Source organism: Trachurus trachurus (genome assembly GCF_905171665.1).
Source record: "Trachurus trachurus genome assembly, chromosome: 16".
Lineage (NCBI taxonomy): Eukaryota > Metazoa > Chordata > Actinopteri > Carangiformes > Carangidae > Trachurus > Trachurus trachurus.
In genome coordinates, this window is record NC_139902.1 from 14,353,605 (window position 1) to 14,373,609 (window position 20,005).

Below are 20,005 nucleotides of genomic sequence, written 5' to 3' on the forward strand. Positions count from 1 at the left end.
GAGATGGAGAGAGAAAGAGGGACAAGGAGGGACAGAGAGAGAGAGAGAGAAGGGGGACATGAAAGGTTAGGGTGTAACCATATGTCCCCCCCCCCCCCCCCCCACACACACACACCTCTAACCGCCCCCCTCACAACACCCCGCAGTTTAATGCTGAGCCCCAACCCAGATCAACCCCACCACCACCCCCACCCCACGCACACACAGATACACACACACACACACACACACTGGCCCCCCCTTACATGCACCTCTGCCTCCCCCGTACCCTCTCCCCCCATCTTTTAGCTCTCCATCCCTCTCTTGTCCAGACAGGCTGCTCGCATGGCGGGGAGGATGGAGACGTTCACCGATGGAAGCACTGGTAAATTTTCACATCCACAAAAAGAAAAACAAAACAACAAGGAAATGATTCTAGGGAGGGTGGGTTGGGTTGGGATGATGGTGAGTGTGGTGGTGGGGGGGCGGCTCAGATATGCATCCTGCAGACTTAACTCCTTTTCCTCCATGTGTCTTTTCACCTTTCGTCTATACCATACACTCCCCTTTCCCTTCTCAAAGCACAACCTCTCTGTTCTGTCAGTTCAAAAAAAAAAAAGAGGCGAAATATTTGAGTCCACTTGCTGAGGAGCCGGACTTTCCCCATGGCAGCGACCTGGGGAAGGACAGTGCAAAGGGGTAGAGAAATATCGGTCCTAATGATTTTCTTCTTTTTTTGTGCGGGGTTGGGCTTTTTTTTATTGATTAGAAAGAAACTAATTCACGGGGGCAACCCTCGTGTTCTGACTCTCACTCCCTCTCTCCTATCCCCTTTCCCTACCCCTCTCTCTCTCTCCTATCCTCCCTTGCTCCTTTGCTCCGCGGACGAATAGCGTTGTGTCTTCTTGCCTGCTCTGCATGTTGTATTATCGCGGGAATATTTGATTCGGAATATGCTCCTGTGTTATGCATAATACGGAAGTGTCGCTGCAGCCCTGCACCTGTAGTAATGCTTTCTCTCTTCGTGCACATTATTTCCCCCTCATATACACGATGTGACTGAGTGTGTGGTGGTTGTTGTTGTCATTGTTGCTGGATCGATGCAGTGTCTTTTTTCTTTTCTTTTCTTTTTTTGTGCGCGTAATGCCGCCACTCACATTTGAATCCATGCACATCTGGCAGCATGTGGAGCTTCATGGCTTAGAGGAAGAGTGATGTTGAAACAGAGACAGCTGCATTATGATTTACACTGTTTACATTCTATTGTTCCGCTGTCTCCTCTGGGTTGTTTGGTTTCTAATTGTGAACGGCCATGGTTGATTTGAGAGCTCTTTACGCACAGGTGCGTGCGCAGGCCGGTGTGTTAATGGGCAACCTGTGTCTTAATTTGTGCATAATGTAGCCTGTAAGACTGCGGTTTACGGCCAGATTCACTCGCGCTGGGAGGTTTTTAATCAATGTGGTCGATATTTGCTCGACGGTATCCACATGCCCGCAGATAGCACAATAACACCTCAGCTCGGTGAGTGCTGATCTGCCGCAGAAGGGAAATCGATGGACAGACTGAGTTAATTATGAGAAAATCAATTAAAAGGAGGAGATCTATTGGCTTTATAAGGCCGAGCAGAGCGCTCGCACCGCCAGAGGAGAGGAGAGGAGCGGAGCGGCCAGTGGACAGTGCACCTCCCAGCCGAGGCTTGCCTCCCCGCCTGGCCGCTGCGCTGCGCTGGCTGCTTGATGCCCGGTGTATAGCAAACTGCTCCGTTATAACGTTCACTGAACGTATGTGGCAATCTCCCAGCTTCTCATCACGTACCACCAAAACCTCACGTAATCATCTGTGGCTTCTTAATATCTGCCATAGCATTTATGCACTGTTTGCGCACAGTCTGGTGCTGACAGACACCGCTCTTCAGTGGCTGCTGGTGCTAAAATTTTCACTGCTGTGGTTTGGTTCAAATGTGGCTTCCCAACACATTTCCGCTCATTTCTGCCTGACCTTTACTCTCGAGTAAAATGATGCACACTACAAGGTCATTTTCTCCCCTCAGTAGCGTCTCATGACCTTAACACATATTGCGTTGATGAGGGACATCATGTTTTTGTCTGATAACACTGTCCCAAATGTCCCATGTTGTATTTATTTATTTTTTATTTTAGGAGGCAAACACACAAGGGGTAGATTAAACTGTAATGACTGTAAGGCAGGGTTACTGCATCAGCCCCACGTGAGCTATAAGTTTGTAGGGTCATTTGAGATTTCAGCTTGTGTGAATAGCGGTTATGCAGATGAGTTAAAGAGTTCCTCCTTCATATGTGAAAAAAACACACAAAGACATGTGTGAACAGTTTACGGTCAACATATGAAATAACAGTGCAACGTGTGTGTAAAAACTGTGAACCACAGTGCACACATGTCTCAAACCCCATGAGACCCGGAGACAGGGGTTGGTCTGCAGCATAATTCATTTATTATCCCCACTGTACATTAAGTGCACGACTTTTATTTTGCAAAAAAAATAAAACAACAACAAACAAACAAAAAAGGAAGTTAAATGTAAAGAATACACCTCGCTGCATATTCACAGCTGCTGCACCGAGATGCATGAAGTTACTTCCCACTATATTCAGGCGCAGGCCCTGAATTTGTCTTTAATATTTGCATGATAGCCTAATGATAATAATAAAACAAAAAATAATTATTAGCATAATAATACGTGCATATTTTCTGTTTGACGTGTCCAAATGTTTTCTTCATGTGGGTTCAGAGATTCTCGTGTCTATAAGAATATTTTCACAAAAGTCTTACGAAGTTGGTATTTTGGTATGCAGCCTCTTCATCTGAACTTATACTTCATCGTTCATCACCTTATAACATCAGTAACTCAAATTTCCATATGCCAAAATTGTGTGTGTGTGTGTGTGTGTGTGTGTGTGTGTGTGTGTGTGTGTGTGTGTGTGTGTGTGTGTGTGTGTGTGTGTGTGTGTGTGTGATAAGATAGTCCAAATCATCTTTGAAATTCGTTTAATATGTTCTTTTTTTTGTAACTGCATTAAATAGACCGTCTGAAATAAAATTAATTTATTCAGATGAAATGAAAGAAAGGCGGAGTGAAGTGGAGTTTGTGCTGTGGCTGTGACAATGATGATCTGTTCACACTTTTACTTTGCATATGAAATCCACTTCGCTGCGACATGGCTGTTGGATGCAGCGTCCGCGACTGCACTCGAAGTTATCGATCACACTAGACGTGTTTCGCCTCCTGACATGTTTTCAATTGACAGTCTACAGGTGTCCATGTTAAGGATTTGTCAGGGAATATGTAAATGTTCATGCAGATTTAAATATGTTTTTTTTTTTTTTGCATATCAGTATTTTAAGATTAAGATCCCGAGTTCGTTTCGCACTCGTTTTCAATATTTCTTTCCACCCTACCATGTCGTTGCTCTAAAATATCTAGTTATGGATGTGAATATCATTTACATTAAAAAAGATTACTTATTTATTTCGCAGTATTCCTATTAGTATTTAGGTAAACTCAAAATGGAATCCACAGCCTGCTGTTTTGAGGTGTTCAAAATTTCATTTAAATTTTGAAGTTATTTAAAATGAATTCTTTCCAAGAAAGTTTAACAGTATTATGTCAGCCTACGGAGCCCTTGTGTAATCTTAATCTTGGTATTTGTCGATCGTTTTTGGTGCTCTCATAATTTCTGCCTATTCCTCATTGTCAGGTTTACAGGAATAGGTGCTTCATGCAAATATAAATCTGAATGGAACAGCAAAATGCGTCTGGACGGATGCATACCAGAAAATATTCAGATATGAGACAGCGTTTACAATTAAATGTCTGTTACTAAAAAACCTTTCTGCTGCGGAAAACGATTTGATTTGTTTTTTAAGGAAAATATGAAAAGTGAAGAAGTTAATATGAAAGTAATATGCCGATCTAATCGCATAAAATTGGATTACAAGTAAGGACGCACATTTCCTAATACTTAATCCTTAAATGTTGTAATAATCAAATCAAACACTCAGTATTTTGAAAGGTGTAAGTGACTACACCTGCATGTTTAGGATAAAAACTGCAACAACAACAAAACAAAAAATATATAAGCTCGGCTACTCTTATAAAAAGCATCATCTTTCTGCATGGCATTTTGATCGTAGTGTGTTCCAGTGAAATTGTTATTGATTATTTATAGATTATCCAAATAGGATTGAAGCGACTGTTACAATGAGTAGTCATCAGATGAAGTGGAAGTGGGGGTTTTTTCTCCCTTTTTTTGCAGAACTGGCACCCTGACCCCCCGCCCTGCACCTTATCAACTTACAACAGACCCCACAACCGATACGTTCAATTTTATGGTTTATGTTAAAGTCCATGCGGTCGGAATGAAGGCTCTCTCCATAAACGGTTTATTAGTTTGGTTTTGGTGTTATGAAGTCCGATCGTTCATGTTGCCTTTGATGTAGGTTTTTTCTATACATTTTTTGCGACTGGCCACTTCCAGTCGGTATCAAGCACCACAGGCAATACAAAATTAATCCATTTTCTGCACACGACTCCCCTCCCAAATGGTGTGGCAGCTCTCTGCGGCCCGGTGCACAATGCGGTAATGACCAGCAGGTCAAAGGTCGCTTGGCCAGTTCCTCAATTAAGCCGGGTAGACTGCAGTTGCACGATGCATCGTTTTTTTGTGATAAGAAGGGGACCAGCAGTGACCGCTATAAGGAATATATTAATATTGCCTTTGCCTGAATAGAAAACTTTTAGCACCACATAGGCTCCTGTATGTGGTTTCAGCCATGCCTTTAAGAGCTGTCTGTTTACTACACATTATTTTGAAACAGAACTTAAGAAATTACATTTTAAATACATGGTGTTTTTGTTGTGAAGTAAATCAAGTTTTTATCCCAATATATAATATTTAATTTTTTGGGATATATTTCACATGCACATTTTCACAAAGGCTCATTGCTACAGAGAAAATATGAAGAATAAGCATAAAGTCAGATAAATTATGAGTGTGGTTCTTGCTGAATTAAGGGAGTAAATATTTGTTACAGAGGAAACGAGGGGTCAAGAAGCTTGATTTAGGTAGCACTGCGTCTTTAGTTTTGAGTGTGTGTGTGTGTGAGTGTGTGTGTGTGTGTGTGTGTGTGTGTATTCAGGCTTCTTCTCTGACAGAGTCTGATTTTCCCCATATTGTGGTTATTGAATATAATCAATGGGCAATTCACGATCATCACTGCATCGATTAGCTGATAAACGGTGGTCGGATTAATCATCCGCAAAGATCCTGTCGTCGAAGTCGTGTTGTCTCTCTCAGCGCGGACCTCTCAGGCAGTGCAGCAGCCGGTCAGACCGAGGCTTCACCAGCACAGACAGGACTTCAATAAGTGACAAAAGAGAAGTGATAAATTGATCAAAAATGACCACAATGAAACAGGCCTCTTGTGAGGGCCACACATGTCCATTATGTGAGTGTGTCTGCAGGTTTTGTGGTTGGAATACATCAAGGGCTCGGTGTCAAAGTTCAGCTTCATCCCAGACTGATGACCCTGCAGACGGACTGACCTTTGGGGGTCTAACAGCTGGGGGAGGAGGCAGCGTACTGGACTGGCCACGCAGGGAGAGGAGAAAGGATGGTGGAAAGAGGGAAAGATGGAATTGGAGGAGGTGAAATTTAGGAGAGCAAGGAGGAAGGTAAAAGTGAAGGGGAATCTAAAGAGGAAGTCAGCAGTAGGAGAGACACCACACTGGACCTTGGATACATCCTTGTGGTTTTGTCTATCTGTTCTGCTCCGGTCTCCCCAGGCTCTGGTTTGAAGCAGTGAATTAACACCTGACCCCGGCTTATGACCCTACCCCCTTCCTCCTGCTACCCCTTCCAGATTAGCAAATATGTGCTATCTAGCCTGGACACACACACACACACACATACATACATACACGGCAACACAGAATCACAATCACACATGTACACACTACGCTACTTAATGTATAGAGAGTAAAAAAAGAACAATGCAACCCCATGTACAATGTCCACACAACCTTTGCACATCCCATCGTCTGTCCACCATCCAATTCCCCAGAGTGAAGCCTTAGTGTGTCACTGCTTGTCACCATAACGGTCAGTCCGTAATGACTACCTCCCCCCACACAATGACCAGGGAGGCAGACTCTTCCCCCACACACTGACCCTCATCCATTTTACCTGCAGGACATAGCCCAGCGTCGACCCAACGGCGGCAGCTCGGGCCCAGGATGTGCTCCCACCTTGGCACCCTGCCACACCCATGTCCTAGCTTTTGTCCGTACGCGTTAACACCTCAATGTTTTACATTTCTCACCCCTTAAAATATAATTATACTGCAGGTGCTCAGAGCGCTGGGGACTAAATTACAGGATTTTGTCTCTCAAGGTAGTGCATTTTGAAGTATCAGAGGACATTTGGTGTTCAGAAAGAGTTTGGAATTTCACGAGGAAACAAAATAAAACATTGTAACCTGAACCACAGCAGAACCACTGGTTTATAATGGTATCGCTGTGAGCAGTGACGCTGGCAAACCTATCTTTCACATAAATGCAATCTATAGGCAATTCAGCAACGTTATAGGTGTAAATCAACAAAAATACAATTTATACCAACTAAACTGAAAGAAATTCAGTTCATGAGAAAAAATATATCAGCTGATTTATAATAACATCTGATTGTCTGAAATTCACTTTAACAAATGATCAGATCACATCAAGTCATTAATAGATTTAATATAACAGAAACATCAATTTCAGATCTGCTCTTCACTTGCTCTGTAAATTCATTCCTTTACTTTTCATCTTTACATATTTGCAGCCAATGTTGACTATGTTTATTTTATTATATTTTTTGGCAACTCAGTCCAGTCTTTAAAATGTCACAAATGACAAAAAGCCGTGGCAAGTTACCAGACTCCTATGTGATGTCACAGTTGGTTTATTTTGAGAAGCCCCTCAAAAATCCAAATATTAATTTTTTACTAAATGTGAAACAGAGCTGAGGCCTTTTTTTTCCTTTTTCTTTTCTTTTTTTTTTTTTTACATTTCTGAAGGTGTAAGTAGAAAGTCTTGAGTATTTTTTCTGTTCAAATTATTGATTATTCCACACAATACATTACATTTATAAACTATTACATTTATTTCCATAACTAGAGTCAGTCTGTTTGATCAACGTATCAATTAATCAATTAATGTTTGAGCACTATTGCAGTGATGAATGTTATCAGAGTAAATCCATGAAAAATCCTTCATTTAATCATCATCTGAGCCCTATTTTCAACTCTTATTATCAGATTTTAAAGGGTTCTCTACACTGATGCTCACGGGTGTAAGGTACACACAGCTCCCTGTTCATTTCCTCTCATGCCCAGCATGAATCAAACTCCTAATTCTCGACATTGTTGAAAGCGTTCGTTACCCATTGAGCATCACAGGAGCACATCCCCTTCCCTCTCATCCCATCTCCCCCAGCCTCCTCCAGGCTATTGTGCCGGATTGATGGCCACTCTGGCCGATAGGTGAGGGGGCTCTCGGCTGGGCTGGTCAGCAGAGTTTGCAGTGCCCACCCTCCGCCTGTGAGTGTCAGCAGAGAGCAGCCGGTGTGTCTGGCTCGATTAGGTTTCCTACCTATCTTCCCACTGTGTCAGACAGAGGAGGAAGGCAGCAGAGAGGGGGAGAGCAGCGGGAAGTTGCCCAGAGGAGAGGGAGGACAACAGAGGAAGCAGGAAAAATACATCTTTTTATCCCTGCTCTCTCTGTCAAAAGCCCTGTGCAGTTTCTCTTTCTGTGTGTCTTCCTCTCCTCTTTTCTCCTCCTCTATCCCGCCTGCCTCTCACTTTGTCCTTCTCTCACCCGAACCCCTAATCCTCCTCCTTTTACCCCACACTCATTCCTTAATCCTAAATCTCTTCTTCCCTCACTACTAGCCCTTTTTCAATTGTTCTCCCTGTACCTCTGTTACCCACCACCTCCCTCTTTTCCTTTCTGTCTATCGCATCTGAACATGCCACCTCTCAGCATAACCCTTTTACACACTCCAGATGACTGCAGCACACCTTATTTTCTCTCCTTCATCTCTTTTTTCAACCTTTTTTCTGATTTTTCCCCCCCCTGTTGTTTTCTTTGTCATCATCCACACATCCTGTTTTTGCCCACCACACCTCTGCCCAGCATGTCTGTTCATTATGGCGCTTGCTGTCCACTCTAGTGCCTGATTTAAATGTCACTACTGTCACCATCACAATTAGTGTCAAAATGCATTACCTGGAGCTTTTGGCAAAAATAATTCTTGGATGTAGGAACAATCACCGTGCGGTTGTCACAGAGCACTAGCCAGTAGATTTTTTTTCTGTCCCGAGCAAGCCCAGGCTCACACCAATTTTAGTCACTGCAGCCATTTTGTTGGATGTGATCAATTTTGTGTGATTTGGCCTCAGTGATTTGCAGCCCGTCAGGTTCTCTGTTGTTTGAGGGTTCAGCGGCGTTGCCATGTCGAGCTCAACATTTTCAGCCTTTCCTCCTTTTGGCTGTGGATTTTGGAGCATCATGATTTTCAATTATACAACAAAATGAACTTTTATCCCTCCTTTGCAAGATGATCATGAAAGCTAAATTGATGCTACCTCCCCACTGAAAACCTACTTATAGTACTTCCAAGGTTCCCCTTTTTTGTTGTGTGAGCGGGCCTGTAATTTCACCCCCGAGTTTAACCACACAATGTTTCATAAATTGTGTTTCCATGCCACCTCAGCACCTCTCATATTATTCAGATAACAAGAGAGCCTCTGTCATGTCCGACAAAATAGGATATGTTTTCTTAATCTGTCAATGGCTCTGGCCCTGAAAGACTTAATTTTGGCTGAGCAATGAAAGGCTCAAAAACATCAATATGGCTGAGCAGGATAAGAAGAAAGAGCCATATTCCAAGTCTGTATCACATTCCCTCCATATCCTCCTATTTGTATGGTGCAGATATTGGGTCTCAAGCGAGAAATCAGGATTGCGTTCTCTCAGAATGGCAGCGTCCGCCTGTTGAAGTGGAATAGGAATGTTATACGGAACCAATGCATCCGGACTTGCCTGGACAACTCAACAATACCCCTCCACACTTTCTCTCCCTCTCTCTAAGTCTCTCTCCCCCCCTCTCTCTCTCTCAATAAGTTTCTCACTTCAACTCCATCATACCAACAACAGTGTGGAGGAAGAGGTGTGGATTAGGCCTAAATGTAGAATCATGTTGGCCCAGCCATGACTGCTTGCCTCTCATGCTGAGTCCACCATGGAAATAAAGTCAAGGGAAAGGAAAAGAAAAGCACGCACGCACATACACACACACAAACAAAATTCACTCCACTTCATACGCCTCTCACTTCCATTCTCTTTGTGTGTTTAACGTGTGAAAAAGGATTGCTGAAAGGATGTCAAGAAGCAAGAAGAAAGAGATAGAAAAAGACAGACAGTTATCCTTGCTTTGCCTCGCCTGTCACACTACAATGTGCATGGCTGATAACTAATTCAAAAAACATGCATGGACTGGGTTTAGCTTTTCAAATAACTTGTATGTCTGAATGCGATTTAAAGGGTGTTTTCTTTATGCAGCTCCCTATGGCTGATCAGTGCTGTTCCTCTTGTCATGCTGCGAGACACATTGGTATACAGTAATTCAGCACTGGTCGTTCGCAGCATGTTTTGCATCGTCTATGGATGAGGTTTGGTTTGCAGAGTATGATGTATATGGATGGGGGTTTGTCCGTAACTGTCAGTGCAGAGAAGAGAACAGTCTCAGCACTGCAGACAGTGATTTTCACCGATGTACAGTCGCTTGCTTTTGCCTCCTGCCTTTTTTTTTCCCCAGTCTCACTCATCCTATTTTCAGCCTTTCATTTTTTTACACAGGGGGAAAATGAGGAAGAACAAAAACCAACATATGAAAACTAAAACATGACAGAGAGGGTAGGGGCGGGGGGGAGGAGGAGGAACAGAGGAAGGAGAGGCAATCTCAGAAAACAAGAGGGCTTTCAAAAGTAAGGGATGAAAGCTAGTCAGGCTGTTATTTTTGAAAAATGATCCTTGTGTAGTGCTCCTCTTAAGAGCCAGGTACATATTATTTTATCTTCCTGAGGAGCGAGGTGTTTGGTGCAAAAAAAAAAAAAAACTCACCAATGCTTCCTTTTAAACAATTTACTGTCTTTCATGTGATTTTTGACAGCTGTATTTTAAATCACTTATCAGTTTGCAGAGTCTATAATAAACCATGCATTATACTAAAAGGTAACTCAAGGAATCCTGGAATTTCGGCATCTCCCGTTTATTATCGAGCTATTTTGACAACCGGTTGTTCAGAAATCATGTCTTTTATTTGTCCAATTTATGAATCAGTCTGAACCAGTGGAGTGCCACCATGTTACAAGCAAACACACGCACACACAACACACTCTCCCCGTCTAACACATACTCCCTCTTTCCTTAATGGAGGTTGGTGCTGGCTGGCTGAAACCTGAATTAGAGTGAAGCTGGTGTCCTCACAGTCATTTTAAGAACCCCCCACCCCCCAACTCTCCAAACTTTGACCCTTAAAGCCAGCGATCCCACAGAAAAGATGAGGCATGCGATGAGATGTGATGTGATGTGATGTTGAACTGGAGGAAAGAGAGGATAAAAAAAATTCTAAATGGCTCCTGGCTGCTGCAGCTGAATCAGAGGGCATTGTCGAAGTCATTGGTCAGTCTGTTAAACGCCTTAATGCTGCGGCTCAGAGCGACGCCGCTTAATTGCAGCAGCAGAGAATGACGTGTACAGACGAGGCACAAAGAAGGTTGTACAATTTGTTGAATATTTCTAATTTTACAGGAGGTGTTTTTGTGAGGCTTACTGTGAACGTTTCTGCTGTTTAAACACGGCTTACCCTTCAAAGAGCCTCCGAGTGTGTTTGTGTGTGCCCCGGATCTCGAGGAATTTCCCTCATCATTACAGCAGCACAGATGTTTGTATTGGAATGTGCCTCAGCGCGCGTGACTCTGTGTGTGTGTGTGTGTGTGTGTGTTCAACATGTGTCTTCTGTATCAATAGGTTAATAGCTGAGATGTCAGTTTCAGTGACTGGCTGATTAGTTGTGTGTTCACTAATCCACACTGGGGCGGGGAACTATTGGCTTTCCCATTGATTTTAGCGTGGTGAGCAGGCAGAAGATAGAGAGAGGGGAGATCTATTGATTGACCCCAAATTAGCCCCCCCTCCCCACCACCACCACCACCACCACCACCACCACCCACCAACCCGTTCTGCCATTCCCGTACACTCAGCCGCCACTGCAAGCTTTCTCATTGGGTGTCTGGGCTGACAAACATTCGGTATGATTGGACGCTTCGACAGGGGAGCAGGAAAGTTTCCTTTTTGATGTGGCTTGATTTGGAAGTGTTGGTTGTGCGCAATACAGCTGTCAGTTGATTGGCAAGGATGAGTGCTGCACTGTGCTGCGTTGGACTGTAGGGAGCAGCTGGTTCGGACGCCTTTGATGAACCAAATTGCGCCACTTCCAGAGGAAGGGTTATTACTTTTTGTGTTTCTGATCACAGACCGTAACCTTATTTGTAACCCTCAGTTCTGTTACATGCCACTTTTTCATCCCGGAGAAAACCCCCCAGAATATTCACTCAAAAAAATGGATGGAGAAATCTGCCTGCATGTGTCCACCTGTCCTCTAAATCCTTTAACTTTTCCTTTTCACCTCTGGTGTCCTTCATGGCTGTCATACCTCTGCATCATATTCTACCTTTTTACTGTTCTTTATCTCCATCCCTGTCCCTAGCTCCCTGCCTTTCTCCACCCCTCCCTCACATCCCTCTTTTCTTGGGTCTAAGCTTTGAGCTTTTTCCTCCTGAGCCTTTCCTTCCCATATATCACTCCATCTCATCCTTTTCTGTCTGCCTCTGATATTCCTCTTTAGGCCTCTGTCACTCTCTCCCCTCTCTCCCCTGTGTCTATGTAAGCAAGAGAGAGGAGGTTGTTAAACATTTTTCTTCCCTCTTAATTGTTTTGACTGGGCCGATTGGCATCCCGATTAGGCCCATTGATTTCCTGGCGCTAAGTGCATTGATTTTTAAATTTCTTATTGATCCCCGCTCTAAATCTCCTGCACACTCACTCACACAGTCTCACCGTTTGCAGGGGCAGAAATGGAGAAAAGGATTGAGCGGAGAGGAACAGAGGAAGAGGGAAAAGGAGAAAGATTGGTGTTAGGTAAATACACTGACTGGAGACAGTGTAGTGAATTAACAGAGTGAGTGTAGGGTGAGTGTGGGGGTGTGGGGTGGGGGACAGAGTTATGAGCTGTAAGCAGAAGTCGACTGAAAAAGCTCACCAACATAGCGCACGCAGGGAAGAAACAAAACAGTAAATGACACTGATAGATTCGCATTCAATTTTTTTTTTAAAGCATTACACCAAATCTAAAATGTACTGTTGCAATTTAAGCCTTTTAATCTTTAACACGTCAGGCTGTATCCGCGGCCAAAAAGCTGTAAAATGTAAAGAGAATCAATAATTTTGTAATTATAACAAGCATTAGGAGGGAACGGCAGCGAGTTGACGGCCTGCGAGCCACCCAGATGGAACATGTTCATCTGTGAAGAATGAGTCACTTTATGGGTGCACAGAGGTTTATGAGGGATAGACAGATATTGGAAATGTCAGAGATGGAATGGAGTGTTTTGTCTTTGCCTTGCTATTTCACATGGTCTGCAGAGCCTACTGGAGACGTGTGTGTGTTATTTCTGGCTTATGACTGTGTTAGGCTTTAGAGGCCCTCTGGACTCCGAATCTTACATGCCCACTGGTGTTTCTCTGAAGGTGGTGGACCTAATTGGCTGTGTCCGAGTCCGTGTGTGCGTCCGTGCACATCTCCGTGCACGCTCAAATGTGTGTGTGCATGCGAGGTAAACTTATATGTGAACTAAACTATGTCATTTTAAGTGTTGCGCCGGAACACATATGTTTTTACATCTGCGTGTGTTTGACCTTTCCTGAGCTTCACTGCTGAGGCTCCAATTTAGACATTCAGCTGATAGCATTTTCTTTTTACAACCTCTCTACTTGACCAAATTGTGCTAACCTTTTCTAAAGTCATTTGCTGCCTGTCTGTCTCAGTGTGCAGCTGAGTGCCTCGCGCAACACACAATATATGGACCATATGTAGCATTACTGTGTTGCAATTACAATTTACTCTCTGTAGATCCACTTAAGATAAGTGCTTTCAAATGGCAAGCAAGGAAAAGCAACTATTGTCAGCAACATAGAGAAAAACTTCAATACCACTATCGTCATCAGAGATGATGTAATGCTTCGCTGTGGTGACATTAAATGTGTGATGTTTTAAAGAGTGCTCTTTAATAGCCGCATTATTATGGTGATGGTAGAGCTGGCAATGATAGTGATGATGATGACACTGGCAGAGGAGACTGTTTTGCTTAAACTTTCAGTGTTTACATTTTTTCAGCCAACACTCTCCATCTGCAGAAAATGTAAAATAACATATTATTTCATAGCAGCGTGTGTGTTGGCTAGACAATGAGAGATAAGTGTTTAAAATGCATACGCTGGGCTGAACTGCTGTTTGCTTTGAAGTGATGGGGCCTGTGTTTGCTCTGGTGATAGGGATGGCCTTACAGCACACACTCTCACCCATCCTCACATGCACACACAAACACACACACACACCGTTTTTAAAACATGTGGATAAATGAAGAAAATGTGTATTTACTCGTGTGAGATTACACATGCACAAACACACACACATACACAGACATGCAGGCGCCTGCAGACAATGAGGCTCAAACTGCCCGATGGTCACTCTTACTGACCGTTTTTTAAATGAGAAGTGGGAACCTGCGGACTCAGCACACACACACACGGACACATCGGACACACAGCCATGTCTCTCAGCTCATGCACATGTACACACATGATCAAGAGACACACACACAAAACCACACACACCGACACAACATTCAATGCACTCACCCACTCACTGTCCTTGGGCTCACAGACACCTCTCACACACTCACAGAGGCAGACACACACTTTGTCCAATACACACTCAAAACATAACCTTGACCTGTCGTGCTCCCAGCCCGCAGTCTCATACATACTTCATCCATTCACTCAGGGATGTCACACACACATACGCACACACATGCTCACTGAGATACATTTTTGAGCACATATTGATCATACTGTATGAATCACAAAACACAAATTCATATTCACAGAGGTTTGTACAAAAGTGATAAATATGAAAAGCAGAACACCAGCACAGTAAGAATTAACTATGGCATCAATTTCAGAAAACATAGATCGGGTTAGTTACTGTAATAATACAAAATCTGAATATTATGATTACTCTGCATTTAAGCAGATCTGGAGTGCTTACTAATGAATAATAAACAGGGCAGCAAGAAATGATCATTTTCACTATAAATAAATTTGCCGATTACTTTCTCAATTGACCATAATTTCTGAAAATCCAGTGACATCCTCAAATATGTCATTTTGTCTGACCAAGAGTCCAAAATATATAGTTTTCAATATAAAACACAGGGTTGCTGGTGCCAGCGATTTTTGGCATATTCTATTACAAAAACATTTAATTAAATTTTTTTCTACATTGACGAATCGATTAATTGACCACTCACTACAGCTGTTTTTTTCTCTTTTTTTTGTCTTGCAAAAATAGCCACATGCCTCCATGTATTCATCCAAATGTGTCTGTGAAATTAGAGCAGATATGGGCCTACTCAGTGATGAATTTCACTGTCAAAGACAAATTCGAAATAAATCTCTCGCCATGGACTTCCAGCGTGTGTCGCACTCTGATAATTTCCACAATATCCTCTGCAACCCCCAGGGGCAGATTTTTTTTTCCTGTTATTTCTCTCTCCATCCTCTCCTGTTTGTTTCTATCCCTGTAAAATGCTGGTTGCTTTGCTGAAATACTGCAGTGCTTTATCTGCCCTCTTTTTCCTCCCCTCAGTCCCCCTCTCACTCTTTTTCCTCCCCTCTCTGTCTTTCTCTCCCCTGGATGGGTGGGGTGTACAGCCGTTCCCCCCCTCCTCCCCATCCTCCTCTTTTAGTTGTTGTTGTTGTTGAAAATGGTGTGTATGTGTGTGTGTGTATATGTGTGTGGGGTGGAGGGTGTAAGGGTGGGTGGATGGGTGAGGTGGGGTGGGGAGGGGAGGGGGTGGTAGCAGAAGCAGCCGGGACCCAATGACGTGGGTGCGACATGTAACCGTGGCGCAGGAGAGGAAATCAATACATGAAAGGATGAGGAGCACTGGGGTGGATTACCGTCTGGGGCCCTGGCTACTGGAGGGATGGAGGGGGGGTGTAGATGAGGCCTGGGGGGGTTGGAGAGTGTGTGTATGTGTGTATATGGAGGAGGGGGAGTGGAGGGCGAGAGGCCAGATTGTCCAGTCCCCTCTCTCCTGCATCCCCTCCCCTGACCAAGCGCTGTTTGAATCTTGACCCCTCCCATCAACCCTCCCTTGGCTTCTAAACACTGCTCAGTGCCAGTAGGCTGCCATAGGTGAACCTTCGGCTCCACACACACACACACACACACACACACACACACACACACACACACACACACACACACACACACACACACACACACACACACACACACAGGGGCAGTGGACTCTGTAATGTTGAGTGAATATATAGACAGTTATGGCCACTGTGTGCTAACTGTGCTGATAACCCTACACTATCTGTATGGGGAATAATCGCCTGATATTACCAGTGTAAATTAAAGAGCCCCAGAGAGACTGTGTGTACATGTGTGTGTGTATTGTATGTGTTTGTGTGGTGAGTTTGCCAGGATGTGAGTTTTCAGCAGGGTGCGTCCCCACTGCCACAAACCCAGATAATAAATATCTATAATAAATATCATTATTATTGGGCCAATCTCCCCCAGTAACGGAGCCTCAGTGAAAGATGGCACGAGGGACTGAGCTGGATATTGGCAATATATCAGCATTGATTATTGAGAGGGCTGACAGAGAGAGGGAGGCAAAGTTAATAAAAACTAATAAAAAAGACAAGGAATACAGAAAGAACAGGGGCTTTAGCTGGATCAGCTGCTTGTTCGCAAAAGGAACGAGAGAAGGGAAGGTGGAGGGAAGCAGGGAGTGAAAGGATGGAGATAGTGGTGTACAGTCATTGTGTGTGTGCGTGTGTGTGTACCTTGTATTTTCTGTCTCAATGTGTCTATCTGTGTGTGCACATGTGTGTGTGTGAGACAGCAGGAGAGAGAGAGTATATTTAGGTTTTATCACTTTTGGTGTACATGTGGGACTTTTTTGTGTGACTGTGAATTGGCATTGACATCTACATACACACACACAAGCACACAAAACACACACAAAACACCTCTCTTTTTTCTTTTTCCTGCATGTACGTCTTCATGGATTGATTGAATCTTGGTTGAATCTGAACTCTCCGTTTGGGATCCAAAGCCTGAGCAACCTTGCGCCTTCCCACACATTGGCACTAACCAAGATGCACTAACAATACTTACCCACTCACCCACACACACACAAGCAATCTTATACGCACACACACACACACATACACACTGACAAAAACACCAACAAACAAACCTCATAAAAGCCCATGCATCATATCCATATTATCTTGACAAATCTATACATCATGTCAGAGCATGGCTTTATGTGAATATTGCAGTTTGCAGTGTGTTATTGGTGTGTGTGTGTGTGTGTGTGTGTGTACAGAGAGGATATGAGAAGAGTGTGTCGGTGCTTTGTGCTGCTGGGCTGAGATGGGACAGGGCGACAGTGAGAGAGCGTTGTCCATTCTAATAGGGCCTTGTTAGGCCGCTGACAGAGCCAGTAACGCCACTGTTGGCTGCTATTGATTCCCGACCGACGCCGTTATTTATGAGTGAGAATTTAATTCAACCAGCTCGTTTGTCAACATGACATCACCATTTAACTACGACCATGACATGGATGCGAACACCCGCGGATGAGCTGGGTCACACACACACACACATACACACACACACAAAACAAACAATTTCCTCCCACATGCTGTCTGCTGGGTGGTTAGAACTTGTGGTTGCTTTTGCTTTTTTCTGCATCTGTTACCATCAAAATGACTTTACTCAGTATTCACACACTGTGTTTTCAACCGGTCAAATCAATCATTCAAAATGAATAACAGGCAATTACCAAGAGTGCAATAAACTATATGACTAATGCATGGCCCATGTTATGACTAATGTATAGCCTAAGGATACTTCTAGCTCTTTCTGATTGGATAAATATTTCATGCCACATTCTGACCCACAGCACATGACATGGAAAACATGTTGTGGTGAGGAATTGAACAAATTGCCTCCTATGAATATATTTGCTTGTAACTATTATAGGCGGGAAAAGCCATGTAACTGAGCCACTGTCTGTAAATGACGTGCTTTTTCAGAAGGAGGAGAACACAAAAAAATGTATGTTTACTTTTCACATACATCTACCAGATATTTGAAGCAGGCTCACATGATGAAATGAATATTGTGTGAAGTCTGTTCTAATTTAATCTGACCATTCATGAATGAAAGTTGTTAATCATTGTTCCCATGTGCCAACTAAACAAAGAAAAGAAAGGAAAGGTTGTATCAATTTATTCACTATTTTTTATTGAGGAGTACATTTCATATTATAATCTTCTGACAGAATAGTAGTATATGGAAAACAGATACAAAGTAGATTTGTTACAATGGAAAAAATCATAAATGGCATAGGTCTATTTTGTACCTGAACAAAAGCTTTGAAATTTTGCAAAAGATAATTGTTTAAAATTCTGGCCTTTTAATATTTTGTTGTAAAAACAGCAATTCATTTTTAAGGTGCAGCAAAGAAAGAATAAGAACCAAATGTTGTATCCTCAGTTAAAGTCTTTTTCATTTCATAATTTTCTTTTAAATATAAATACAAACATTGTGTAAAAAAAATAAAATAAAAAAAATACTAGTGTAGAAACAAAATACAGATTTAAAATAGATCACTCCAATAGAAATATATTCTTTACATTTATGTGATGATTAAGAGTATACATTGAACACCTAATATACAGTAATCATCTTTAATCCCTGACCTTTGCTGCTACTATCCCGTATCCAATATTACATCCATTACAGTATTTCTCCATCTGAAAAAATAGAGGCAAAAAAGAGAGAGGGAGACAATTTTGGAAGAGCATTTTTCAATACAGCAGGGGGAAGATACAGCCCAGAAAACAATGGAACTAGCTATGTATCTCTGTATAGATTGGGAGGCTTGATAGGGAGGGAGGTGGACAATCAGGACTGTATGGGCCCCCGATGAGAACGGTCCAGCAGGGGTTATTGGCTGGAGCGGCCCCCCAAGGGAGATCTCTCTCTCTCCCTCTCTCTCCCTCTCCCTCGGACCCTTGGGTCTCTCTTGGTCCTTGGGGACTAAAAACTGTGGAGACTGACTCGCTACAGGGGCCCTATAGGCACCAAGCAAGAAACACACTGAGGGGGGCAGACCCCAGAATTTAGGTGGTCAGTCGCAGACAGACTTTGGCAGAGACGGACAGGAGGACAGGAACAAAGATAAAAGGGGTGGTGGGCATCACCTGGCATCATAACTCCTCTGTTCTGAGAGTTGGAGTGTGTGTATTTGACTTGTCCAACAGTGCAAACCATTGAAGAACATGATGAGGGAAAATATATTTAATTGGGTGAAAATCAAAATTCAGTACATGCCCACAAATGTGCGAGAGACACTGAACAAGAAAGTTTCTTTCTGCCTTGAAAGTTTTTTTTTTTAGTTCTAACACCTGCTGTAGATTAATGAGATCCAAGCATCATCTTTGTGAATAGCTCTAAAAATCTGTGTGCAGGTGCGTCTTCACGCGTGTTAACCGGGTTGATGGTTTTCTGTTATTTTGTCTTTACGGTTGTGTCAGATTGAGGGAAAAAGAAGAGTTTTCGCCAGAAGAGTGTGCGGAGGATGAAGGGGTGGATGCTTTAGGTGTTAGCATCCCTCCTCCTCCTCCTCCTCGCCTCCCCATCCTCCGCTACCCCTCCAACACCATCTTATTTTCCCCTCCTTCAATCTCACACACCCTCCCTCCATCCCTCTCTTCCACAGACGCGCACAACCACACTACATTCTACAAGAAATAATTGCTTTTGTCTGGAAGGAGTGTAGGGAGGAGGGAAAGGGGGCGCGCATGGCTCCCTCTGTGGAGAGAAGGGGGTCTTTGAAGGACAACTAGTCACTTCTCCTCTCCCTTTCCTCATCCTTTCTCCTCTCTCCTCTTCTTGCCTCACCTTCCTTCCCCTCCTTCTCCCTTCATTGCTCACCCATCTTACTCCTCTCTATCAGTTTTTCTCCCCTCCTTCCTTCCTCCCTCACTCCTCTTTCTCTCTCTCTCTTTCCTCCTTTTCTCTTCTTTCTCCTCCTCTTGCTCCCTTCCCCTCCTCTCTGGACCTGCAGATGTCATCTGTCATACGTGAAGCAGAGGGAGAAGGACAATAAAACCTGGTTGTCTACTACAGGGGATGACACATTTTTCATAATTAAGAATATGCCACTTTAGTGACCAGTGCACATTTCTTGACAGTGTGGTCGTCTGTTGATGATTGAGAGAAAGGAGAGTCTGGTGATGATAGGAAAATCATTTATTTTATGTGCAGTTTCCATTAAAACAGGCCTAATCAGGCGCAGCATTAAGTGAGCAGGTATAAACAGTCCTGCGGGATGGAGCTTTTAGGCCCTTCAGGAGCAAGAGCTCGCTCATTCCCATTGATTTGCCCGTATTGACTGCGATGTTTAAGGTATAGATTTTTCTATTTAAAAATCTATATCGACAATAATCTGGTGTGTAAGCGGTCGGCGTTGACTGATGCTGGCCTGTAATTGACAGCGTGTAACATGTCG

General features: G+C 43.3%; 1 protein-coding gene across 2 annotated transcripts in view; it reads left to right on the forward strand.

Moving 5' to 3' along the window:
- The first annotated feature begins 13 nt into the window (after positions 1 to 13).
- pou2f2b (POU class 2 homeobox 2b) overlaps positions 14 to 20,005 on the forward strand; it is a 60,724-nt gene continuing 40,732 nt past the window's right edge. Inside the window, exons 1-2 of one of the 2 annotated variants that reach the window (XM_083990245.1) lie at positions 14 to 65; positions 316 to 364. In XM_083990245.1, coding sequence (XP_083846371.1) covers positions 325 to 364 — 40 coding nt within the window. In that variant the 5' untranslated portion in view covers positions 14 to 65; positions 316 to 324. Of the gene's footprint in view, positions 66 to 238; positions 365 to 20,005 lie in introns of those variants that run through there. The other variant, XM_083990244.1, reaches the window with a different exon arrangement.